The sequence below is a fragment of the Anabrus simplex genome, chromosome 1 (assembly GCF_040414725.1).
Source record: "Anabrus simplex isolate iqAnaSimp1 chromosome 1, ASM4041472v1, whole genome shotgun sequence".
NCBI lineage: Eukaryota > Metazoa > Arthropoda > Insecta > Orthoptera > Tettigoniidae > Anabrus > Anabrus simplex.
Genome location: NC_090265.1, coordinates 452,547,390 through 452,574,906, shown reverse-complemented (window position 1 = coordinate 452,574,906; position 27,517 = coordinate 452,547,390). Strand labels below are relative to the sequence as shown.

General features: G+C 37.5%; 1 protein-coding gene across 10 annotated transcripts in view; it reads left to right on the top strand.

Annotated features, from left to right (window-relative positions):
• The window catches only part of Asator (tau-tubulin kinase asator), a 500,954-nt gene that overhangs the window by 332,847 nt on the left and 140,590 nt on the right, over window positions 1-27,517 (top strand). For all 10 annotated transcript variants that reach the window (XR_010858479.2, XM_067135206.2, XM_067135211.2 and 7 more), the window contains 2 exons: window positions 8,200-8,412; window positions 8,497-8,609. Coding sequence is in view for 9 of the 10 variants with exons in the window: in XM_067135206.2 (XP_066991307.1) it covers window positions 8,200-8,412; window positions 8,497-8,609 (326 nt within the window). In the remaining variant the exon portion in view is untranslated. The remainder of the gene's footprint in view (window positions 1-8,199; window positions 8,413-8,496; window positions 8,610-27,517) is intronic.

The window sequence follows — 27,517 nt, the reverse complement described above, 5'->3', positions numbered from 1 at the left end:
TGGCCGCGCGGTTAGGGCCGCACAAATACGAGCTTGCATGCGGGAGATAGTGGGTTTAAGCCCCACTGTCAGCAGCCCTCAGAATGGTTTTCCGTGGTTACCCATTTTCACAACAGGCAATTAAGGCCACAGCTGCTTCCTTCCCATTCCTAGGCCTTTCCTATCACATCATCACCATAAGACCTATCTGTGTCGGTGCAACGTAAAAGAAACAAATTGTAAAAATGACCTTTTAGCTATGTGTTATTGTCCCAGAAGTGAATCATACGATGGCATATAATCCAAAAATTGAGAGGTGGCTAGGTGCGGCTCAGTATACCAGTATCCTGTGATATTCAGCTTCTTCATTCGAATCATTATCATGTCATTGCAAAAAATATATACAGTATAAAACTGTTCAGGAGTAGCCTTTCTCCACTGTTGTAAATGTGATTTTGAACTCCACAGCATTTTTTCCAACACAGACTTCTACTAATTTCTTTCATTTCTTATTTCTTGCATAAAAACTGGTGTAAAAAGTAGCTGAAAAATGTCCAAAGCCATTGTTTCGTTCTGTAAGAAACGTAGAGTAATACCCGTATTTGAATCATCAAAATTGTGCACATTACCCTGCTATTGAAACATCAGAGGACAATACGGCTTTCTTTCCCTCAGGCATTGCGCACATTGTCAGTCAACATCTGCACTTTCATTTTATTGCTGTCATTATTGAAGTCACTAAATTCGGAATGCAGTGGAACCTTGATTGTCTGGTTTTGGAGAGACCACAAAAATAAAATGTATAATACGGGAAAACCGAAAGTCCGAGAACAAATTGAAACCATCAACAATTTGACTAAACATAAAAATGTATAATAATCTTATAAACACCACTAAACCAGACCAAACTGCAGCCCTAAGGGGCCTTAACCTACAAAGTGATCACTGCTGAATTCTAAGGCCTGCAGATTACAAGATGACGCACGATCAGTGTGATGAATCCTCTCTGCCGTTATTCCTGGCTCTCTAGACCCAGGTCGCCATCTCACCATTTGATAGCTCTTCAATTAACAGTAATCATGCAGGCTGAGTAGACTTGGAACCAGCCCTCATATCCAGGTAAAAATGCCAGACCTGGCCAGGAATCAAACCCGGGGCCTCCAGGTGAGAGGCTGGCAAGCTAGACTGCAGGGCCGGCTTCTGACATTAATTACATGAGTTAATAATCTCATTACTTTTTATTCAGTTTTACCAGGGAAACTTCATCAGTTTCCTGTAAAAACGTCTTACAGGTCAGCAACTTCAATCAGGCAAACTCATCGAAAAATCTGATAACGTCAAGCCAAACAACAATCGACCCCTGATAGCTTAATTTTCTAATCTAATAAAATAAAGCATATTAGATGTTTTTAAAAGTGCCCGGCGTGGTGGCAAAATACTTTTTTTTTTTCCTCCATTGTAATTTGATCACTGGTATACTGTTCATTGTAAGTTTCTGGAAATCTTGTGTCATGTAAATTAGGCCTGCATAGACTTTTATGTTGAACTCGAGAATATGGTTTCTGGTTTTGAATGTAACTATCGATTCTCAAAAGTTCTTGAATGCATTATATTCAGTTATGCAAACAAATTGGAAAGAGAAAAATATCATTAAAACTCTAGAAATTTTGGTTTTTCACGATCTTGAGCTCAGCTAGAAAGCACACTCACTGCTCAAGCCACTACGAGTGGGAAATGATACAAACTTTTTAAATGTTACGCAGCGCATATAAAATAACTGTGGTTTTTATAAGGACATGTCATGCAAATACATAAACATAAAATTCTCAGTCTTATATTAGAATCAAAACAGAAATAATGAATTCCAGCACCTCCCATGGCTTTATGTATGCAAGGTGCAATGTCTGTTCTGGTCTTAAGAACATAATTGTGTCCAATCATATTAAAATACTAGATTCATGTAAAGAAGGGGCAATTTCAGTTCCTGTCCGAAAGCCCAATCACTATATAGTGCCATGAGGAAAGTGCCGAAAACCTGTTTGACGATGCAACAAAAAAATTTTAAAAAATAAACGTCTAACCCTAGACATAATGTAGATGTTATACAAGTAGAGCTGTCGAAATGCGCTCTATCTCCTACCAACTGTTACGGCCACTCTCTGCTTTTTTATTTCTGAGGATTTCCTAAACAATACCAGCCAAATGAGAAGCTAAGATGGTCCATTTTTTCAAGTTCACTGCCGATTGCTTTTCCAGGACAATACTTGCTATAATTTTCTCAATGACGGGACGTTAACGCCAAAATCCATGGGCATGCTGTAGCCATCCTTTCATGAGATGTGTTTCTTGGGAAATGCTTGATCAAGGCTTTAGTGTTTATGGTACAGAAATTTTTGTACAGTTTATCCAGGAATTTTTTTCTTCGAGGAACATATAATGCAGAATTTTTACAACATGATTTAATTAGGATGGTTGCTGGTCTGCATGATTTCAATGGATAACCCTCTGAAAACATAGTTTTGTGAAATGGATAATAGAGGTTCTGCTCTATTCATCTTCAGATTCTTAATGTGAATAAAACACTTATAATATCTGATTCGGTAAGATTGCGCTCTTTGTTGGTGGACAGCATAGTTCACTTGTCCTTGATGATGCGGGCCTCAGTGCCAGCTTGCACGCTGGACATCCCACAGCTGATAAAACAGGATGTCATAATATCTCATGAACGAATCATTACATAATCTTCTATCTACTTCAGAGAGATATATGCCCACGAAATTTGAATGATTTCTGATGTAAACATTGCGAGTATTGTGTAGTTATAATCGGATGTATGTCTTGCTCATAATACTATGGACACAGCATATGTAAAGGTTAACCAGCCAAGTGTCCTGTAATAGGGGCTGACATGAGTGGAATACTTTAATGTAAAAATAAAATGGATGCAAGAATTCATTGCCTTTGGAAGTTTGTTTGTTCGGTAGAATCTACCGATACAACATCACAATAGTTTAGTACAAATAACACGAGCATCTGAGTTAATCTTATTTTCATGGTGTGTGGAAGAATCAACTGGTGAATTCTGAGTGGGTGAAGTGAAGCATATACTTTCCTGCAAGTATCAGTTATTTGTTCATTCCAATCTGAGGTTTTATTAATGACCACTAGGCTTTTCATAGATATTTTCAATGGTATTACCACACCTTTTGTCACGAGTGGGGGGAGGTGGTCTTTCTTTTAGTATAGCTAGAGTCCTTGTCCGTCCTATATCCTGTGTCTTAACTGGATTAAGAGAAAATTTTCACTAGCTTAGAAGGTCATTAGATTTATATTAGTACTTATTTCCTGAATGGTGGTATTGGTATTTTGGATTTTGATGTTATATATTTGTAGGTCATATGCATAGAAATGGTGGGTACAGTTATGAAATTGATTTGCAATACCATTGATATACTGTAGAGTAATGAATTTATAGCAGAGGTTCAAGTATAGAACCATGCTGGACCCCTGTAATTTTACCCTTCCATTTTGATGTTCTATCGTCTAAGACTAGTTATTGACTTCTGTTTGTGAAGTAAGAGGAGAACAGTCGGTACAGCAGTGGAATTGAGATGAAATCCTTGCAACTTAGCTAATTGTCAATATGAACAATGTCAAATGCTCTGCTGAAGTCTAGGAGAGTTAGAAATGTCAATTTCCTTTTGTCCATGACTTTTCTAATGTCATCAGTAATTGTAACTAGGGGCTGTCACAGTGCTGTGTCCTTTCCTTAAACCTGATTGAAGGTGATCAAATAGTGAATACTTCAACAAATACTGTACCTAGTTGTCTGTGTATTAGTTTTTCTAGGGCTTTAGGAAGAGCTGAAAGCATGGATACAAGGTGAAAATGTGATACTGTTTTTACAGGAGACTTCTTTGGGATAAGAATGATAAGGGCATCTTTCCATTGAGAAGTAAAACAACCAGTGGTGAGACAGGCGTTAAATATATTTGTTGTTAGTGTAGAATAACAAGAGACTGTCGAAATAGGCGAGAGATAATCGGCTGCATGATGAGAGCTAAAAATGCTTTCAACTCAAAGGAAAGCCTGTTATATCTATTAACCTCAATTGCAAACTAAGACTGATGAAGGCATATGTTTGGAGTGTTGCCTGGTATGGTTGCGAGACGTGGACAGTGGACAGTAGCTTTCGAAACCTGGGGTTACCGGAGAATGCTCAAAATCAGCTGGATGGACAGAGTAATAAATGATGTGGTGTTTGATAGTGCAGGAGAATTGAGATGTCTTTGGTGTCAGATTCAGATTAGACGAGACCAACTGGTAGGCCATATGCTATGCCATATCACATTGATAACAATAGCAGAGGGCTGCATGGGAAGGCGAAATCAGTGAGGAAGGCTCCGTCTGGAATTCATGAGCCAAATCGTGTCAGATATGAAATGTGCAAACTACATGGAACTGAAAAGGAAGGCTGCAGTGGAAAATCACAATCGGGAGTGGAAAATAATCTTTTCTGGTAAGTCACCTTTTCTACTACAAAGGAAGGACCCTCTTTTGTATATCATCATCCTAACACCTGATTCGACCACACACCACCATTCATGCTCTGCAGTGATAGTGTTCGTGACGTCTTGGTGGCAAATTTCTCGTCATGGATTGGGCACAATCAATTGCATTTACAGAAAATTGAACCAGCATAAACATAACTGTCGATGGAAAATTATATAGTTCTTTATACGAGATTGTTATATCTTGAAGGAATTTTACAATTTCAGCAGGATAATCGTCCAGTCCACACATCTCAATAATTCAAGACTGGTTTGCGAGCAGACAACTTATTGAATTGATAGACTTGCCTCCTCACTCTTCGGACTTAAACCCAATTGAGAATATGTGGGCACAAGTAAAGAAGCATATGCATAAATATTGACTCAGTACCCTTACAAGACATCCTGATGATTCGTGAAAGCTCATCCAGGATTCCTGGGATGCCACGGCTGAGAGCAGTTGTTATTTGAAAAGACTAGTCTACTACATGCCCACTCAACTCAAAATGTGATCTAGTTGGGGAATAGATGGACTAAATATGATTTTTTTTTTTTTTTTTTTCTAAGTTGGATACCATTTTTTCCTTTGTTTATGCCACAAAAGATATTTTTGTTGAGAATAAAATCAGTCTTTCTATCTTTTTTCTTTCTTTCTATTTGAAGCCAAAATATCAGAATATCAGAGCATAGTTTTCTGCAAAACGTTAAGAATTTCACCTTATTTTCTTGACACGGCATAAGCCCAAAAGCCTATACAGCATCATGTCTAGGAGCATTTATATTTTCTGTCTCTTAAGAAAATAACAAGCAGTTCATTGTGTTTGAACATAAGACCTCATGAATACCAGTCCAACTTGTTACCACTACACCACAGTAGTAGCATGCAGAATTAGTCCATTATAACTATAGATATCAGAACTCATCAGACTTTGGCCCGACAATGTTTAACATTGCCTGTCTTCGAATAGTATCGAAGGGACGAAGGGGACTTTAGTTCAAGATAGCGGCCACTTTTTTTTTTTTTTTGACAACTGGGCAACCATCCTCTCTGAACACTCCATCAGAGGGAGCAAAAATGCAAGAAGTGTGATCCTTTGAAATATGAAGATACTGGGAAAAAGAAAGAGAAGGGCCATGAAGGGCATGCAATTGTGAAAGACTCCCTAAATTTACAAACCTAATACTATTGGGGTGACAAGAGCAAAAGTTGACCAAGGTAGGTCAGATACGAAGGGTGAAAGTGAAGAGTCTTGCACAAATAAGTGAAAGCGATGCCAGACTTGGTTAGGAGCCCCGTAGTTGTCTACCTACGCTCCCAAGTTGAGCCCCTTGGGTCGCTTTTTAGTCACCTCTTATGACATGCAAGAGATACCCTGGATGTGGAAAGCATATTAGTCTGCAATGTTTTGTGGTTTTTTTTGTCCACAGTGTGTATCTCTGTTTATGATTTGCTTACATGTTGACAGTTTCAAGAAGGAGGTAGTAATATACTGAACCTTTTTCACATTTTATGGTAATGTAGTAACTATGAATAAGAACTGTATCACTCTCAGGTGGTAGTATTTGTTCATACTGTCAGAGGTGCTTAAGGACCGTAAGAAATAATTTTTGTTGAATGTGTTACAAAAAGAGAATAAATGTCATGATGTGCCAGAATTGAAGTAGGTGCATGTTATTGGTTTTAACCAGCAGGAGGTCTTAGGGACTTGCATATATGTAAATCCTTCACCCTACTTGTCTCATGAAGTAAATATCTGCAAGGGCCATGACTTGGATGTTTAATAAAAAGATAATTTCATGATTATTGGTCCGTAAAGAATTTAATGATTATTGGTCCGTATTGAACTGTAAATTACAATAATAGTTAAATATTTTATATTTAAGGTCCACATTTTCAATAAAAATTATAAATGATATATATTTATATTAACATACAAGGACTAGTTTCGACCTAAATCGTAGGTAATCATCAGCCATGAAGCAAATTATACAAATGTACCAAATAAAATTAACAATGTAACGACACAATGGTCTTAAATAACTGTACATACGATCAATAGAATTTTAAGGCTGGTTGAATAAAATAATTTCTGTAAAAAGTTAAAGCAATGGAAGACACAGTGTAGTGTCAATAATAACATACCATATGAGAAATAAGGTCATGTTCAAGATTTTTGTTGCACTACATTAAAGAGATCCTTTTAATAGAGGTTCCTAAAATGCTGGATTGCTGCTCTATGTTAACAAGTTGTTTTCTATATAGATATACATAAAATGCTGGTCGCGGTTCACGCATAGAAATGCGTTTGAAGTTGGCTCTCCAAATACATTGCAGTCCGTTCAAAGTTCAAGTGATCCCAACCCAAGGTATCTTTTTAAGATATCAAAATGTTTCAGTTGTGTACACAAAATTGTACATTCAGTTCACGTGAATGTGATGCATGGTGTTAGAAAAGGCTCTTGTGTATAAAGAACTTGCTTTTAAAGAGTTGCTTTTGATAGAGGTTCGTAAAACATTGGTGCACTGCAATATATTAAAAGCTGCTTTTGATAGTTAATAAAAAAATGTAGGTTGCAGTTAACGCATAGACATGCAATCGAAGCTGGCTCTTTAAATACGCTGTAGTCTGTTCAAAGATTAATTGAACCAAAATCAAGGTGTCTTCTCATGATATTGAAATATTTGGGTTGTGTACACAAAACTATGCATTCAGTTCGTGTGAATGCGATGAATATGATATAAAGGCTCTTCTGTTTAAAGAATCTTGAATGATGATGATGATGATTGTTGCGCATGGAGGCTCAAATACATTAATAGTATTTATAAGGTGGTGGGATCCCGCAGTTCAATGAGGACGGTAATTTTTAATTTTGTTTGTATACATGATAAGAATAAAAAGAGTTATGATAGGGGGAATATAATAAATGACATATGTTGTATGGAAATCACCTCGTGCTGCAAAGTGTGGAATTGAAGTTGGATGTGAATAAAGGTTGAGGAGAGGAATGTATGGGGTTCTACCGAAGTCTTTAGTGGGAGGTGCGAGGAGGAAAGAAAGAAGAAGAGTGAGGGGTAGGAAGGAAAGGAAAGAGGATTAAGAAGGGGCTGATAAATGCAGGAATATAGACACTTTATCTAGCAGTCAGAGTCCAATTTTTCATTCTGTTCACAGTACCTTACTTGGGCAATTGCCTATATATGTGTATATCATTTATAATTGGTATTGAAAAGGTGGATCTTAAATATAAAATATTTAACTACAATTGAATGTTTAACCCCTTTAAATAACAATAATTATTGATGTGTGAGAAAGAGTTGTTTTAATATGTCAAGGATATCACAGAAGTTATGCTGAAGGTGGACTGTAAATGAAGCTGAATTAGGAGGATGGAAATCAAGAAAATATTTTGTAGTTTTTCTTTTGTGATTGAGGTGTTCAGTATCAAGATGGATAATTTTCCCAAGAAAGTAAGAAAATAATAAACCAGAAATTGTTTTGGACCTGGAGGTAAATCATGAAATACTTGACACTTAAAAAAAAACTGATGCAGTTTTTAATGTAATGAACAATATTAAATGATAATTTATGGATACAGCCAGCATAGTGTATTTATAACATTTAGCTCATTCTGACTCTTCATTGTTGAAAGAGATACATTATTGTGCTAGGGTTGGCTGGTTCATCTCCAGTGACAGATCAGCGGGAACCTCTGAAGGAGAGACCAAAGGAGCATCGTGTTCGACGTTTCCATTCGTCGGGTGGCTCGACAGGCCGTCCAATGATCTGCAAGCCCAATAATCGTGATGCGTCCATAACACAGTTTGCTGTGATAGACGACGACAATGTTTCAGCTCTACAGCAGGTTACTCGAGGTGGAGGAGGTGAGTAGAATTTTATTATTCCTGTGAAATGAAGTTTTGTTTATAAATTTAAAATTAATGTCTACTATCTCTTATTAAATATAGGTCTTACACTAGCTTCCCAATGGAAATCACAATTTGATGATTCAGAGGAGACGGACAATGAATGGAAAGGTGAAAATCTTCAAAGCCCAGAGCATCGTCACTTAGCCTCACAGGTATGTTTCGTTGTTTGCCTATGTCCGGACCGCTGAAACAGTTCATATGACAGCTTGATATAGTATTGCTGTACGACAAATGTTATTATTTATTATACAATCTTCCTGCAACAGCTGCAGGTTGCCCAAAGACAAAGAGTACCTTAACAACAATAATGGATGTGGATACAATAGATAATGTGATCGTATGATGTTAAATGTAGGCAATCGAGTGAGGCATGTCAAACATTTGAGGTCCGCAAGCATGGTTCTTGAAGATCATGATGGACTTCTTGAGTGTGGTAATCGCAATGTTATAGATAAAATCTCTATTCAGCCCAAAGGTATTGCAGAAGTTGACAAAAATGTAGGCATGGTTCCTCGAGCACCTAACATCAATCCGATTACAGAAATGGATGAGAGCTTATATTTTCGCTTATAGAAGTCCACCGTTTCTTCATAAATTCTTTTTTCTGCGTCAACCTCTTCCGGCTGGTTTTTGTTGGTCTCAAATCTAATTGTTAGATCAATGACGAAACCTTCAGGACAGGATGGCTTAAAAGCAATAATGTCAATGCATCGGTTGCTTCCTCTGTTGGAGAGACCGTGTACTTCTTCATAGACATTATAACTTTGTCCTCTCAGAGCGTTAGCTATCATTGATCTGGCTACATTATGACGTGAGGTGCGTAGTAATTCACCATGTGGACAGGCTTCCAGGACATGTGAAAGAGTTTCAAACTCTCTGTGGCAACGCCGACAGAGGCTGTTGCCCTGGAATCTGCCAGGTCCAGTATGCACTTCAGAAACATTGGCGTTCATTTTTATTGCATCACGCCATTCACTGCAAGACAATCCTTTATGATCACAAATCCATGTATTCGCTGGAGTATACTGTTTAAATAGGACTACACCTTTGCCTTTATGCTCTTTCTTGCTCCAGTTGTCAAAAGCTCTTCTTCTCAATTCGAGTCGGGCTTTCTTTGTATCTTCTCAATTCGAGTCGGACTTTCTTTATATCTATAAAACCATGTCTTTTGTTTTGAATAGATTCTGTTTCTGCTACATTCAATGTGGAAAGGCTCGTGCTGATTTCTTGACATTAATTTCTTTGAGTGTAGAAAATGATTATTGGAAGATTTCAAAAATTTTCATTCATTAATATGTTGCAGATATATTTCCCATGATACACAAAATAAACCCAGACCTTCAAATTTCATTTTAGCGTATATCATATCATTCGGGACATCCATGAGAAGTTGCAAAATTTCCTTTAATGCCCCCCTAACCTTAATATCGGCGTCATTTTTAAATTTAACTGGATTGATTGTCATTTTCGTCATTGTCCAATTGTAACCACTGGTCAGTCAACATAAACCACTTGTTTATAACAGACTGTTGCTTTGTTTATATACCAAACTGGGACAGATTGAAGTGTTTATGATTACAAATTTTTGATTGGAATGCAAAAGCGGTGAAGAAATGAGTTCTACGCTGTTTTTGAGCTTATTTAGGACCTCAACGGACTGGAAAGTAATTTCATTGGAGAAATTTACACCCAAATACATAAGATTCTCCTTTCTTCAGACATGGTATGTGTTTTTCATCTGCCGTGAATAGTTTTTCTTCTGATAGGTGACCATGTTTGATGCATATTCTTTTACATTTTCCAATATTGATGTTAAGTCCAATTTCTTGTAGTTGATGTATGGCCGCATGAGCAAGTACTAAAGCTGACTCAGAATCTTTTCCAACAATAACTACATCATCAGCAAAACTTAATAGTGTTGGAGCTTCACGATCTGGACTCAACTTAAAGCCATATTGGGTAGATATCGACTTTTTGCTAAGGTCATCCAGAATATGATTGATGGCGAGATTTAATAGGATTGGCGACAGGGGAGAACCTTGCATAACTCCCGTGCTTATCAAGAGAGGTCTTGCTTTGCTTCCTTGCGTCTGAATTTGTGTGACATTTCCTGTGTGCAGATTCATGATTAAATTCATAAGTTTGGTTGGAATTGGTAACTACTTTAGTGTCTCATTTAAATGGGCATGACCAACATTGTCAAAGGCTTTCTGGATATCTAAGAATATAGTAGTCAGATTAGCTTGTTTGTTTTTGGCTTCATGGAGAAAAGAGCTGAATAACGCAGTGTTGACATGCGTTCCAGAGGAGTTAGTAAATCCTCGTTTATTGGGGTTTAAGACAACATGTTCACGAAGACGCCTGTCAAGGACCCGCTCAATTATTCTCCTTATTATTGAACAGATTATGATAGGTCTCCAGTTCTGAATATTCAGTGTATCTCCACCTTTATGGATTAGAACAGTCCTGGCCGTTTTGAAGATAGAAGGTACAACCCCAGTTTTCAACATACATGTGGCAATGTGAGATATTATGTCGATTGCAATACTGTCTTTGATAACTCTGACGAGGACGTGGTCTGGACCGGGTGATGTGTCTGCGGCTATATGATCAACAGCAAAGCTGATTTCATCTGGGCTTATAGTGTCATTAAATAAAATGTCAATTTGTTCCCTGTCAATATCAGTTGTATGAGATGGGTATTTGGATCGAATTATGTCATTAGGTTGCCCGAGAATTTCAGAGAAATAATGAAATATTTCATCCGAAGGAATTTTACAGTTTTCAGCATTGGAATTTAAAACAGATCTAATAGCCTTTCTGCGCTGATTGTAAAAGTGGTACTGGGTAAGCTGATATTTGTATTTTTTGCGGCATTTTATTGGTCCCGTTTTGTTGCCCGTTCAGGGTTGGTTGTCTGTTTATATTTCCTTTGGTTGTCTGTGGTTTGTTTATTTTTCCTATACTGGTAGTATTTCTATGACAGATGTTTGGGACCAGGGAGTAGATCAATTGCAGAAGCCAAGAACTCCCACCAAATGTTAATCTCATGGTCAAATTGCTCATCTGTCAAATTGTTTAAAAATCTACTTCGCTACTGCATCATTTTCTGCTTAAATTCATGCGGTAATGTGTTGACATCTTTAGTTTCCATGTTAGCATGAGGGTCACTTTCTTGAACGATTGTTTCGACATTTTGAGTGGGATCAACCCCCTGTCGATTTCTAGAAACTAAAATTTGACGGTGAATATCAGGATGAGCTCTGCTGATATATATTTTGACCCCACGGGAACTGGAGTATTGACATCCACAGTGTGGACACTGACAATTTATGTTGTCAAATGCCTGATTTGAAGAATTTGCACTGTGTCTAGCCAATAAACTTGTATGAAGAGTTTGAGATGCCTGAGGAATTCCTAAATTAACGTGCAGTTGTTCACTATCTACCAATGATGAGTCACGAGATAGTGGCTCGTGAGCTCTTGCTATGTGTATGTTAATGTCCCTCTTTGTAAACTTTCTCTGACATATCTCGCATTCAGTAAATGTAGGCACAGCACTTGAAGTGCTTGATGCTTCCCGAGAATCGACCATGCTCTGGAGTGTTTGACTAATCTGTAATAATGCTGTTTTTGAATGATACATCTTACAGAGTCAGATAGTTCTTTCCACTGCTAACACAAAGGTAAATAGCTGATGTGAAGTGTCAGAATAATAATAATAATAATAACGCTTTTATATCGTCATATGTTCAACAACAGTGGTACAGAAATCAACCAACGAAGCCATCATAGAAGGTACCCCACAAGGATATCACGGAGGTTGTACATTGGTAATGTAACAGAGGAAAATCAGATGCAGATCATTAAAATAATCTATACTATATCATAAAGGTTCTACCACAGTACTTCCATCCAGTTAATTATGTTGTAAGATTTGTTACGTAAATTCATTATATTCAATCAAATGTCCAAATGCAGCACCTAACCTAGATTGTTGGTATCGTATGTAAGAAGATTAGACCGTTTAGCCACAAACAATATGGTCACGAGATACAATTCTTACTTATAAGGGCCTAAAGACTGCCAATTGTCCTAAATGGAGATTGTCTTAGTTAATCTTAAAAATATTCGTGATATAGAATAACATAGCAACCATTCGATGAACATAAACAAACAATACGTGTACTAACCTGTAAGTATACGACAAAACAATTATAAACGCAGAAAGCGACGCAATCCAGAAGTAAGAAGTCTACAGTCGTCAATTTTTAGCTCAAACATAACAAGTTACCCTCACGATCGTCAAATGATTCAACTGTCGCATTACCTTTTAACTAGAATGTCAATATACCCATACTCTTAACAATGTCTTAGCATCACATCAAATTGAGATGGTCCATAGAGGTCCAATTCAAACATCATTCATCAACCTTCACTATAACTTCGTATTTTTTCATCAAGGTGATCCACATCTTCACCATATGCCATTGATTTTCGACTTTTATCTCATGTAAACAAATATTACAGGTCACTTGACCATCCTTCAACAATATTTTATTCAACATTATTTTTGTAATAAATACGATTTTGATTGTCATTTTCGTCATTGTCCAATTGTAACCACTGGTCAGTCAACATAAACCACTTGTTTATAACAGACTGTTGCTTTGTTCATTTTAATTATAATAGTAGCCTTCTAATGTCAATATTGCAAATACTTTCACCAATTGTAAACTCCTCACTCATTGAAATATCTTTAAAACCAACATTGTACAAGTCTTTTACTATATGTTAATTTTAGTTCAAGTCTCTCCAAGGCTTTTAAAAAAATTAGTTTTATTTTATTTACATGTAAATCAGGTGCCTAATTTTATTTCAAGGTTAAGACAATGGCTGATGATCCCTATATACAAGGTGAAACATGTACCATTTTAGTTAACATATAAATCAACAAAGACAAGACTTAATTTATTGATTTGACCACCTAATCAATTATTCCAAACAAGCCACAATGTAAACTGCAAAACATAATTCAAAATATCATCAAGACCAGAAAAACTATAATAAACATGAATATTAACCGTAATAAAATGTCAAAATATCAAGATAAGGAAGTGTCTCTTGACTACGAAGTCACTGCCTTCTGCCTTCTGTAATTTTGCCTACATGTTGAACGGCCAATACCAAATTTTTCTGAAAATTGGTGTTTAGAGAGATAAGAAGTGTGTGCAGTTGTAACAGTGAGCAAATTCATGAAATTGAGGGAAACAAATAATACAGGAGCATTTTCATCAATGAAATTACTCTTTTAATGTGATTTACAATGATAGTTATCATTAGCACTCATATTCTTGCAACAGATCATATTTTTATTCTCACATGTTTAACTTGAATATATTTCTGGCTATAGTGAACATCATGGTACTCTTTTTGGTGATCATTTTTCCCAATTTTGGGTTTTGGGTCATATTTATACTGCTCTTAATATACAGTATTTAAGCAAACTCTATTGGCAAACTTTCCAAGGTTGTTTAGGGATGTTGGCTGTTTTAATATAAGAAACCCATGGTTACTGGTGACATTTGCCTGTTTTCTTCTTTTTTTAAACTGCCTTTGTGTATGTTTACACTAATATGTTTTGTTTCTCTGTAGTCAGGTCAGGTACATCCTGCTACCATATGCGACAGTAGACTGCGACTATCTGGCTGAGGGTTGGGCGGCTGTTACCAAACCTGACAAACTAAGTGAGAACCAATGGCTATGGGCAGAGGTGTTCACCTTTTGGGGCTTGTTGAAGCCATTGTGTAGGAAATGACACACAAATTCAACTGGAAGTTGCTGCCTTGCAGATGTGGCAGGGGACTGCTAAAGGCTAAGGGAGATAACCCTGACAGAAAATCTTCTCTAATGTTAGGCCTAGCAAGTCAGTTGGAGATTAACTGCAGTCGCTTTCAACACTTATACGAGCCTCGGATTCAAACAAAGAACTCCGAGTAGACAACAGCACCCGCAGACACCTGATGGCTTACAACCTGATGATAGGCCAAGCCTTGCGATTGTGCAACAACCCTGGAGAAAACAACACACTCGAATAGGAACAATCAACCTCAACGCACAGCTCGGGATAGACAGGAATGACTATGAGAAGGTGATGGGACCACATGGCTATGAGAGAAGGAATTCAGAAGGGGAACATCTCCTTCCAATCTTGGGTAATTTCCTGGTTTTATCTTTGGTACATTAATGTCTTTCAGATCTGCTACTGCTATGTTTGACTGGGAAATGTGAAGAGTTAGTGGACATCATGGAGAGAAGGAGAATATCAATCCTAGGACTGAGTGAAACTAAATGGAAAGGTAAAGGGAAGAAAGAGTTGAGGAAAAACTATGCCCTCTACTGGAATGGTAACAACAGAGAGATGAGAAATGGAGTAGGATTGATATTGTCTAAGGAGTTAGATGGTATTACAGAGATCCAGTACATGAATGAGAGGATTATAAAGGCAACAGCTCACCTTGGGAACGAGAAGCTGACACTGGTGCAAGTGTATGCCACTCAAACGGGTTGCAGTCAAGATGAAAAGAATAAGTTTCTCAAAGACCTAGAAGAGACAATCAGTGAAGAGAAGGCAATCATCATCGGGGACCTCAACGCACAGCTCGGGATAGACAGGAATGACTATGAGAAGGTGATGGGACCACATGGCTATGGGAGAAGGAATTCAGAAGGGGAACATCTATACTTCTGCATAAGAAATCGTTCGGTAGTAAAAAAAAAAAGTTGGTTCAATGAAAGAGTCAGTCACAAGATTACCCGTTACATCTGGGATGGAAAGAACAAGACTGTCATTGACTATGTCATTACAGATAAAGAAAGAAGTAGACTTGTGACTGATGTCAAGGTGATTCCAAGTGAGGACCTCAATAGCGACCACTGGTTATTAGCAGATCTGAAAGACATTAATGTACCAAAGATAAAACCAGGAAATTACCTAAGATTGGAAGGAGGACAGACTATCAGGACCGTATAAGAGGACAACTGCGTACAGAAGAAGTGGAGAGTGGTGAGGTAGAGTGGACAAGATTTAAAAACACCTTGAAAAAAGAAGCAATAGAGGTTTGTGGGAAGCCAAGTATGAGAGTAAGGGAAAAAGAAACACCCTGGTGGAATGAAAGAGTAAGATCCTCAATAAAGGAAAGGAACATAGCACAAAAAGAGTGAGATAAGGAGAATTACAAGCCAGAACAGGTAAGGGACGAGGAGAAGATCAGAGACCTCGAGCAAGTTTACCAGGACAAGAAATTGAGAGTTAAAAGAATGGTAGAAGAGAAGATAAAATGCTGGGAGAAATTTACTCAACTGAAGGAAGACAGCAGAGGCAATATGAAACTGGAAGACAGCAGAGGCAATTTGAAACTGTTGTTCAGAGTGATCAAAAACAAAGGAATTCAGTTGAAACCATCAAAGCAATTGAGGATCCTAATGGAAACCTGACAAGGAATGAAAAGGATATCAGAGATGTTCTGAGAAATCCTTTTGATCACCTATTGAACAGGACAGAAGCAGATCAGAGAACAAATGGACCAGCTGTTGAAACCTGCACAGAGGACCCTTCCATTACATGGGCAGAAACAGAAGCAGCCCTTAAGAAAATGCTGCAAGGGAAATCCCTAGGAATCGATGAAGTCAGCACGGACATGATTAAAACAGCAGCAGTCCAGGGTTTACAGTGACTACACAGAGTGCTCAATGCAGTTTGGAAAGATGGCAAGATACCTACTGATGGAAGCAAGGGTGTTATTACCCACCTGTTTAAGAAAGGAAATTGCCAAAAATGCTCCAGCTACTGGGTAATAACACTCCTTTCTCATGGGCTTAAGATTCTTCAGAAAAAGAGAGCAGATTGCAAGTCATCTTAGAGCCACAGTTTGAAGAGAAACAGCATGGTTTCAGGCCTAACAGGTCCACAACAGACCTAATCTTCAGTGTCCGTATGTTAATGGAAAGGTATTGGGAAAAAGGCAGAGATCTGTTTATGGTTTTCCTTGACATTGAGAAGGCATATGACAGCATTGCAAGAGAGAAGATATGGGAATGCCTGAGAAAAAGGAATGTGTGTGAGGAACTGGTGAGGAAAATTCAGATGCTGTACAAAAACTGTACCAGCTGTGTGCGATTGGGTGATGGACATTCATCCTGCTTCAAGACCTAAAGTGGAGTCAACAAGGCAGTGCACTATTCCCATTATTGTTTATCACCATCATGGATGACATAATGAAGAACATCAAGAAAACCTTGGGAGAACTAAATGCAATGGCCTTAGCTAATGATGTTATGATCTGCGGAGAATCTGAGGAAGAAGTACAGTCGAGACTCAATGAATGGTAGGTTAATTTTTAGGAGTTCAATCTCAAGATAAGCAAACTCAAAACAGTAGTGATGGGAATAAACAGAGAGGGACGACCAACGAACATCATGCTAGGAAACCATCCACTAGAAAGTGTGGAAAGCTTTACATACCTCGGCATTGTAATATCTTGAGAAACACTAGCCACAAGGGAGGTGGCAAATAGAGTGCAGAAGAGCTCTCACTTTTACCAGCAAGTACGAACACTCCTCTGGGATTCCAGAGTACCAACAAAATCAAAACTGGTGATGTTCAATCAGTACTTCATACCATTCTTAACCTATGGTATTGAAACCTGCACTGTCACTAAGAAAGACTCATCAAGGTTGCAGGGATCCGAGATGATGTTCCTTAGGTCCACAATTCAAAAAACCAAACTGGACAAGTTAAGGAATGATGTGGTTAAGAAGGAAGCTGGGATTGAGACGACATTGTTAGATCGGGTCAGCATGTCCAGACTGAGGTGGTTTGGGCATGTAATGAGGATGGAGTCAACAAGGACAGCATATGTTAACTTGGAGAGACGTGGCAGCGAAACGGATGGTGGGAAGACCAAGAACCCACTGGATGGACATTGTAAAGGAGGACATTGCAAATCGGGGAAGGACACTGGAGGATGTCATTAACAACAGAACGTATCTCAATAAGACAGAATGGAAGAGGCTCGCTAACAGTACCCAGGAAACTGGAACTGTAAAATGATGATGATGATGTTTTGTTTCTCGAACTAAACAACATTTGTATGTGTTTACTTGGTACAATACATTTGACTGATTGCCACAATGCTTGCTGTTGAAATTATTGCTTATATTGCAGTTCACAATCTCACAACGAAACTCTTATAATGGCAGTATGAACATAGTGCTTGGCCCTGTCTCGCGTTTGGTTTCCCACAGGTGGTAGTAGATTTATGGGTGCATAGCTTACCGGTATGCACCTTGTATGTGGTGGAGCGATATGCAATGGAAGATTCTGCTCAAGGACGATATGCAAATGACATCCTTATCACACTACATTTACATATCTACATAGGAACTTGTGAGAAACTGGATCCTCCTGTGTTAGTGAGAGGTATGTCCGAGCTCTCGAGAAGAGATTTCAAATGAAGTTTTTGACAACCTTTCTACCATATATCGCCATATTGTATGAAATTTGAACATAAACCATACAATTGTTTTGATCCTTTAACATGAGCAGGAATTGCACTGAAGGTTCAAGCATTGCAGCTAGTGGGCTTCCCACATCGAGCAGAGTTTGCAAATTGGTTCTTACTGCAATATGTGGTAGACAACCAGCATTTTGTGTGCTTTCAGTACTGTACATAAACAAAGTAGTGTTTACAAGAGAAGGCATATTCAATAGTTGAAATAGCTGTATCTGGGATTACAAAAATCTACATTCACTGGTGTATGGTAGTTTCCAACAGACATTACCTGTGAATGTATGGACTGGCTTTGTTCATCATTTTGTGATTGAGCCTTACATACTTCCTGATACATCCCTTGAACATGTCCACCCAGATTTACTGGAAGATGTGCCATTGATAATTTGCAGCTGCATATGATTTCAGCATGGCAGAGTGCTAATGCAATTTCAATCAATATTAGAGACCACTTTGATGCACAGGTTAGTTGAATATGAATTGATCTTGCTGATTTTGACAGTATTGATGTCAGCCTGTCATAGAACTCCTCCTTCTCTTCTTCATCTACTAACTCTGTTCGTGCGTAGCATTGCACTATGGTCACAGGTGTAACTGGTTCTTATCCGCACAGTCATTATCCTGTGTAATGCAGGGTTCCATTCCATTATGCTATTTTTTTGCTTTCTTTGTAAGACACCCACTCCACTTGAATGTTGTTTATTTGCTTCTCTTCTGGAATAAATGAAGACACCACCCTCTTCTGTCCTCACCTCTCCATAGGCTGTCCTCATTTCACTTAACCCAAGTACCTCCAGTGTATACCTTTTCATGATAAAGATTGTGATTCCCATAGGGAACTTGAAATATTTGTCCTGAATGAGTACATTCATAATCCCATTATAATTTGTCCGTTAATTCAATCTATAATTCAAAGGAGGAGATGTTCCACCTGATCAAAATAAGCATTCAAAGATCACGGCATGCTCTTTGTGCGGAAGAAACCAATACTGACGAGTCCTCACCTCATTATGATCAATTTTGTATTTTCTTTCATTGAGAGTGTGTGGCCTTAGTGTTATTGTATGGTGCTTACTTGTGAATTTATTACTTGCGATTTATAGGAAACATTTATGTTGTTGTTGTTGTTGTTGTTGTTGTTGTTGTTATTCTTTGCTCTTGACAAGAATGTATTGTGCAATAATAAGCAGATAATGGCTGGCAATGAACCCAGTACGAATGGGACACGTGAAGGAGTGGTGTAAAAACTTGAACGTCTCCTTGGATAGATGATAAACATTATTTTCATTATCTACACACTTTAAGAAAGCAGTTTAAATCACATGCACACAGAATATCTACTAACCCAGTGAAAGAGCTATGAACAAGACTTACAGTAAGCAAGTTATTTACTGCCTGAAATGAGCTGTTGTATTATGCAGCTGCTTATGTACTATATATTGTATTATTTCTTGTTTATTAACCCTAGAACTGCTTCAGGTTTATCTGTCAATTGCTGCAGTAATTTTCCAAAGTGCACAGAACAAAAAAAGAAAACTGTCTGAAAGCATACGTAATCATAACCTTATCATACATCATTATAAAGCTGAAAGACTGATCTGTATAATTTTGATAAAAACGTCATTGTCATTATTTTTAATTGATCATTGAAGATAATGTTATAGAATATTTTTAATACAAAATTATTCTCTGCAAAATGTAAAGAATTTCACCTTATTTTCTGGACATGGCATAAGCCCAAAAAGCCTATATCATGTCTATAATTACGGGCCGTGAAAGCATCAATGGGAACAAAAATTATTAACTTTCCTGCACTAGAAAAGGATATTTTCACATAAAATTTGTCTCAAAAACATGATACTCGCAAAGCTCATTCATTACTCAACAACCAGTTTTCCATTATTTCTGTTCAGTTTATGTTAGTTACAGAAAAAACATCGCGTTGAGTGCCTTTTTGCTCAATGCAACCTCAATGTCAACATGAAAGTACAATAGATCCTCGTTTATCTGAAATAAAGGGGGTGGAGCCACTTCGGTTGATGCGTTTTTCGGATGACACATGGTAAATCTTTTCGAAAGTTAAATGTTGAAATAAAAATGCATAAACTCTGTTAAGCAGAGGTGCATACTATATTTTAACATTAAGATATTTGCATAATATCACTCGTAAAAAAATCAGTGATTTTCTTCTGAATTTTCTCGGTGCAGCGCTGTCGTGCAGCTATGTCGCGCCACCGTTTAATCAACCATACATCAGTTGGTGTAGATTCTTGCTTTGTTCAACAAAGTGCAAAGCAATCTGAGATAATGGAAAAAAAATTTGTTACTACTGAACTGAATTCTGCATACAGTAATTTTATTACAGTACTGTAATTAAAGCATGTAGTACTGTATTTTAATAAACATTCGAAATCAATCTTACCTCTAATGCATTAAATCAATCATCTGCTGTACCTTAATTCTCAGAACTGCTATTGTTAAGTGACAGTACCTTTGAGAAAGTTTAATCTTTTCTGTGAGCACAGTTTGGACACTTTAGTACTATATCCTGTCCTCTCCAACTCTATATGTAGATGAAAGTTGGTTTATTTGCTTTTGCTAATAAGTTAGCTAATTTGTAAACACAGAACTCATTTTTTTTATCTGTAGTGTTTCACTGTCCTATACTTTTTAGAGCCTGTTTTATGTTTTACAAAGCCTAAATGAGGTATTCAAAGAGCTTATTTTAGGCACCTAAGACATTTTTAGGACCTTATAATCTGCAGTCTAGATATCACAAGAGAATTTGCAGCAAACAATAAAAGGTGTAAATCATCTTCACAGCCATCGCATCTATTCTTTGGGTATTAACCTGCATATGCAAAGATTAAAATCTAGGCTAAGTTTCTTCTTCAAAATGTGTAAAAGGTTTAGTAGAAGCCAGAACTACAAAATGAAAAGAAAGTACTCTTCCCACCTATTAATTTTGATGGAATCTAAGGAGATATAGCTCAGACGGGCAGCACATACCCATCGGCATTTAAACGGTTTGGCAAACGTTTGATCTCTCGGCCATTTGCTTGCCCAGTAGGGGGTGATTTATGACAGTAGTGGGCTTTAATACGGAAGTTGTCATTCCCCAACAGAAATCCTCACGGCTCAGTTGCCAATGCACCTGCTATTACAATAGACGTCAGTCTCTTTTTCCAGCTCGGACAATTCGCAAGTGCTTTAAGTGTATAATAATAATAATAATAATAATAATATAACCTTTACCTATGTTGTTCTTCTTTAATATATTCGTATGGTTTACATATCAGCCGTTGACTTTGGTTCATTAATATTTGGGAAGTGTATTACTTTTCATTTAGCTTCATGTAATAATGTGGAAGCCGTGGAAATCAAACCTGAAAATTAATGCACCATGAGATCCTGAATTAAATCTGCCAGTGCACACAAACGATCCTCAACCGAGCATTAGTAGCACTGACACTGGACCAAATAGTATTGGTTCGGTGCCCACGAGTGATACGCAACCTATTAGTAGTAGTTCTGCGAAGAAAAGAAAGGAGACTAAAACTTTAAGCAAGCAAAGTCAACGGCTGATGTGTAAAGCAACGAAGAACAACATAGGTAAGGGTTATATTATTATTTTACACTTGGCTTTACGACGCGCCGACACAGATAGGTCTTATGGCGACAATGGGATAGGAAACGGGTAGGAGTGGGAAGGAAGCAGCAGTGGCCTTAATTAAGGTACAGCCCCAGCATTTGCCCGGTGTAAAAATGTGAAACCACGGGAAAACAATTTTGAGGACTGCCGACAGTGGGGGTTCGAGCCTACTCTCTTCTGAATGCAAGCGCACAGCTGCGCGCCCCTAAATGTACGGCCAGCTCACTCTGTATTATTATTATTATTATCATCCCAGTCCATAATTCATGAATTTACTTTTCCTTTCTTTACTGAAAGCGAGACACTGATATCAGCTGCCTAAAAGTAATAATTTAATAGGTTTACTTTGACAGGGTGTCCATCCGTATGGAAAACTGGGGAAACCAGGAAATGTCAGGGAATTTGATAAATAACAGGGAAAAAGTGATATGTCAGGGAATTCAGAAAATAAAATCTGGAAAATCGTTCTTCTGCCAGATAAAATGGACATACTGTATTTATCCATTAATAGAAGCACATTTTTCAGTTTTTATAATATTAATCTAGGGCATGTCTTTTATGCCAGGAATAAATTGTAAAAAAAAACTGAATAAGCATTTTAAAAAACCAAGTGTATCTCGAATGTGAAGTAACCAATAGCATCATTAGATATATGGATAGCCTATAGCAAGCAGTAGCGACTATGATCGATCGGTTGATCGAATTTTCAATGTTTTGACCTGCTTACTATTGAATATTCTGTGTTGTTGGGGAATGGCGAGGCCTATATTGCGTTCTCAGTTTTGTAATCACTTAAATACATGGCTTCCACAGCGAAATATGCATATAGACAAAATTCCACAACCCAACGGATGACTGTGTTTTTTACTATGTAATGACGTGCGATAATCACTACCTCGTAAAATGTAAAAACAGACAAAAAACACTGACTGAATGCAGGAAAGTGTGAAATCCGCTTTAACTTAATACTCATTTGAGTGCTCATTATTATTATTATTATTATTATTATTATTATTATTATTATTATTAAATGTGCTGATGTGGGTAAACCTTTTGTACATGTGTAATGCATCGTGACACCGTTCTGGCTGTGCCATGTTGAGTTTCTAACCTGTCTTTCATGCGAGGTGTTCGGAAGTTTGAGGCACGACTAGTAGCTTGTAAAATCACATGTAATTTTGTGAATACAGAACAAGATTTAAAATAAAGTGACATCACATTGTAAGATGAAAGTTGTTTGTTGGTTTGGAGTTTTTGAGTTTGTGAAGTATGATTGTATGTATTCGGTCTTGATCCAGCCAATCCCAAGCTGCCATTTATATCGATTTATACAGATCAAGTGCAATCTCGAAACCTGGCTGCCAACTGTATTGTCTACAATACACCACCATGTGGCAACCATGTGGTTAAGCTACCTGGCTCGTGTGTGCGGTATAGGTTTAATAGTCTTCATTGTTGATGTAATTTTATTTACATCCATGTGTTGGTTAGTAAATAGTTCATCTGTGTACCATACCTTAGTGTAGTTCATGAAAGACAAGTGGCAAGAATGTGACTCGGCAAAAATTGGCACCGTGGTCTCGATCAGCCATAACATCCTTCGTATGCCAGTCATTAGCTGCGAATAATATATTTCTTCTATTCTTAATAATCATGTACCTATTCTTGTTTTATTGTCGAATATTGTTTGGAAGTGCATACACTGTCTTAGTGATAGTGAAGGTGATACTATTTTGAAGCTGTTACACACGGGATTTTCTTGTCTCTTTTTTCCTTCCACATATTTGTCAACATTAGGTAGGATATCTAGAGCACTTTCAATGACTTTCAAATTTTCAAGCCATCTTATAGCACAATATTTCAAAGAAAATACGTTTGAACCTGAATAATGTGTAATCCTGCTATGTTGCAGGAACATAGCAAAACAAGAAGTGGAGAGCACAAAGAAACTCTGCAATATTCCACTGGGTTTCTTTTACTGGCATTTTATATGAATTGTGCACAGTATGCAAGCCACAAGGTCCAATGTTCACCAAAATAGGAGCATCTGGATCATCATTTAATAAATTACCACCGAGCTCGATAGCTGCAATCGCTCAAGTGAGGCCAGTATCCAGTAATCGGGAGATAGTGGGTTCGAGCCCCACTGCCGGCAGCCCTGAAGATGGTTTTCCGTGGTTTCCCATTTTCACACCAGGCAAATGCCGGGGCTGTACCTTAATTAAGGCCACGACCGCTTCCTTCCACTTCCTAGGCCTTTCCTATCCCATCATCACCATAATACCTATCTGTGTTGGTGCGACGTGAATCAAATGGCAAAAAAATTAATAAATTACCGATATCCTGAAGGAACTTTTTATTAACATTTGGACCATCCATTGAAGTTTGTAAGTTTTTTAGATTGAGTCCTTGCAGTGCTTGCAAAAGACCATTTAACAAATCCTAGGAGATAGTGACCAAGAAACATGGAATCAAAATAAGAAGCGCATACCTCATTAGTATCAGAATTGAAACAACGAACTAAAAGATCCATTTGGCCCATCTGAGAAACTTTATTCAGTGACTCTTCAAAACCAATAGTGAAATATCTGCACTTACTACACATCTCAAGAATTTGTTTATAAAAATAGGGAGCCGAACCATGAGTGATTGTATATGCAACTTTCGTTTTGTGCAGTTGAACTTTCAAAGCGATTTCAGAGTCTGGAAACTTTACTGGGAACAAACGTACACTAGCTTCTCTGGCACGTAAAGAATGGTGTTACATGACAGTATGTATGCACCATATAATCTCAGCTTTGGTTACTTGCTCTCTTGAAAGGTAATTTTGTAGACATCTCGCCTCTGGTGAACTTTCTTTATTGGAAGAAGAAGAAGAAGAAGAAGAAGCAGTAGAGTCATATTTGGTAGAGTTCGTTGTGGTACGAGAGGAAAATTTGTGTTTGCGGTCAGGGTGTTAAGGCCGCTTTGTTGCTGAAAGAATTAGAAAAAGTACAGGGTAATGACAGAAGCTTGACAGTCGGTGGTGGCCATGGATGAAGAAATTTCTTTGCTGAAGCAGTAATGGTAACCAATTTTTTTAAAATCTTAAAGTGAATTTAATTAGACTAAATTCAACTTCCAAGTTTTGAAATTTAATATGCACATTAATCACCAGTACAGGCCAAGTGACAACTCTCATTATCACTAGGGCGGGCCAAGTTTTGAGATCAGAAGCTGCCGCATTGGTATACGTTGAGGGTCAGGCATATACTACCTCCTGGTTACACAGAGAAATTGATAATCTCGAAGCCTCTTAACAGACTGAGGACTGAAGTTGACAGATCCAAAGTGAACTTGAATAAGTAGAACTTTGTTACTGAGGCAGCCTTTTGTTGATTGTAGTCCACTCCTGACGGCCCAGCACTTTGGCCAACCTATTTTCCATCATGATGCTCAATGGAAGGGCATTAGCTAATCCAAAGCCATTGCAGCAGCTAAATTTTGTCAAGAGACTGGTGGTGTTGATTAATTATTCAATATCAGTGCTGAAGCATTTATAACAAGACAGTTTCTCTTAAATATCATACAGTTGTCTTACTACACATTCATTTATGTTGTATGAGTTTCTGATATTTGTTGTATAGATATCAAATTGTTGATGCTTCATACTCATCATAACTTTGTCTGCCTCTGTAGTGTAATGGTTAGCATTATTAGCTGCCACCCTGGGAGGTCCAGGTTTGTCTCCTGTTATTGTCAGAAATTTAGGAACAACAAGAGGGCTGGTATGTGGTTAAGTAGGTGTATGCAACTCGTCTCCATTGGGGATGTTCCCGAAAAGAGCTACACCACCTTGGGGACGAAAACACAAATGTACTTTTATCGTAACTTGATTTGTAGTAGGCCTACTTCTAATTCAATAAAGAAAGAATTGCCTACTCTTTGACTGACTTTGAGAGTCAGGTTTTCAAAGCACTGATGTACCCAACAATTTACATTTTTGCATACTGTACAGGCACATAATACATTATATATTTTAAAAGTGCCCAAGTTCAATAAAAAAGTGAAAAATCGCATGTTTATGGTTAATAATAGTTTTTTAAATGTGGTATTCTTCAAAATATGGTGGTGAATACAGTATATTGCTAGTCTTACCACCAGTAAATGGTTTACTTGTTTCTCTTTTTGGACTGATTTTGTCATCTTGAACTAGGGAACTGTTATCATTACAATGAAAGAACTGTAGAATTGCTTCATAGCGACTACATGACATGAGCCAAGAATAAATAGGAGTGTGGATGAATGGATCAGTAGGCCAGTATTGTTATTCTTCTGCAATATGTTTGTTTACATGACCCCATTAGCAAATAATTACAAAAAATCAGTGCATTTCTCTCAAAGTTACATCAGTCCATTTTTGTGCTTGGGCTGAGGGAGGAATTCTTGGATAATTATTTTCCACAAACTGACATGCTTTTTTGCTTCTTTGCCAGTGGTAGACATAATTCTTGTTATTCCTTCACCTCAATTATGATATTTTCAGGAAGAAAGTAGTCAACTTCATCATATGGGCAAAATCAGAACCTTCACTTACATCATACATCAAAATTTCAGACTTCTCACTATGTAGTATTACCATATTTCTCCAAATCCAAGAGGACCCTGAATGCAAGATGACACCCACTTTTCCTTTAAAAAAATTAAATCAGGCTTAAAAAGTGCTTCATAAAATCATGTGAATGTCTTTCTTGTACGGTAAGCATTATTAGACTACATTATGCAATGCCAATCATTGGCTTTAGTTATGCTGTATTTTCTTTTGCATCTGCACAATTATTCTTTATTTCTGTGGATTTAATAACCTTTAACTTAAAAATGGCATCATCATATCAAACAGAACTGTTGAAAATTTGCCGGCAATGCCTGTTCCACGCGTCTCTACAATACGACCATCCATCAGAAAAATATTCCTGCTGTCTATAAAACTTAATTTTACTAAGCGTCAAGTACAGTGGATGCGTTATAACTCTACCTCTGATGCGGCCTTTCTAAGAATTCAAAGGCTTGCGTGTTTTGATGTCATTCTGCGGATTTGAGGAACATTTTTGTAGAGGCTAATAGAATTTCTTTCTCTCTTCTATATTTCCCAAGATCCAGTTACGTTACACAGAGGCACTGTACAACTAGTTGCTGCAGCTACCAATGTATAATAAAGAGGCAGTAAGGTAGAAGTACCAGTAGTGAGGTGAACCACTTATGGACATTCAATGAGTTATCTCTAAAACTAACGTGAATTTGAAAAAGGCATTTTTTTCTCACTTTATTAAAGACATATTTATTCTAATGATCAAACTCTTTTTTTGCAAAACAGCATACTAAAAGTAGTTCAAAAAATTTAAAACTTGAACCTGAACCATGTACCATTACTGGACACCCAAAATTTTATACGTACCTATAGTGGGGCTCCCCCTATACTGTGCTTAGAAATGTAGGGTACAATCAAGAAAAATGTATCCAAAATATAAACCCTATATAATACAATCTTGCTATCTGAGAAGTGGATCATAGTCCTTGCATAATTGGTTTCTTTTTCACAGGTAATATTTTAGGAATTGTATTCACTGACGGCCCTGCATTCTGAATTCTGGTTGTGGTGCCAATGCAATAATGTCACACAGAGAAATATTAGACACATCATTTTCTACTACAACAAAGTCCTTTTTGTCCCCTGCTGACCTCAAACCTTGGACATGTATCATTCTTCCTATGACTTCCTGCACTACACAAAGATATACATATCTTGTGGCATTTCTTTTTCCACCCAGGAATGACATGAGGGCAAATGTTCCTTCCT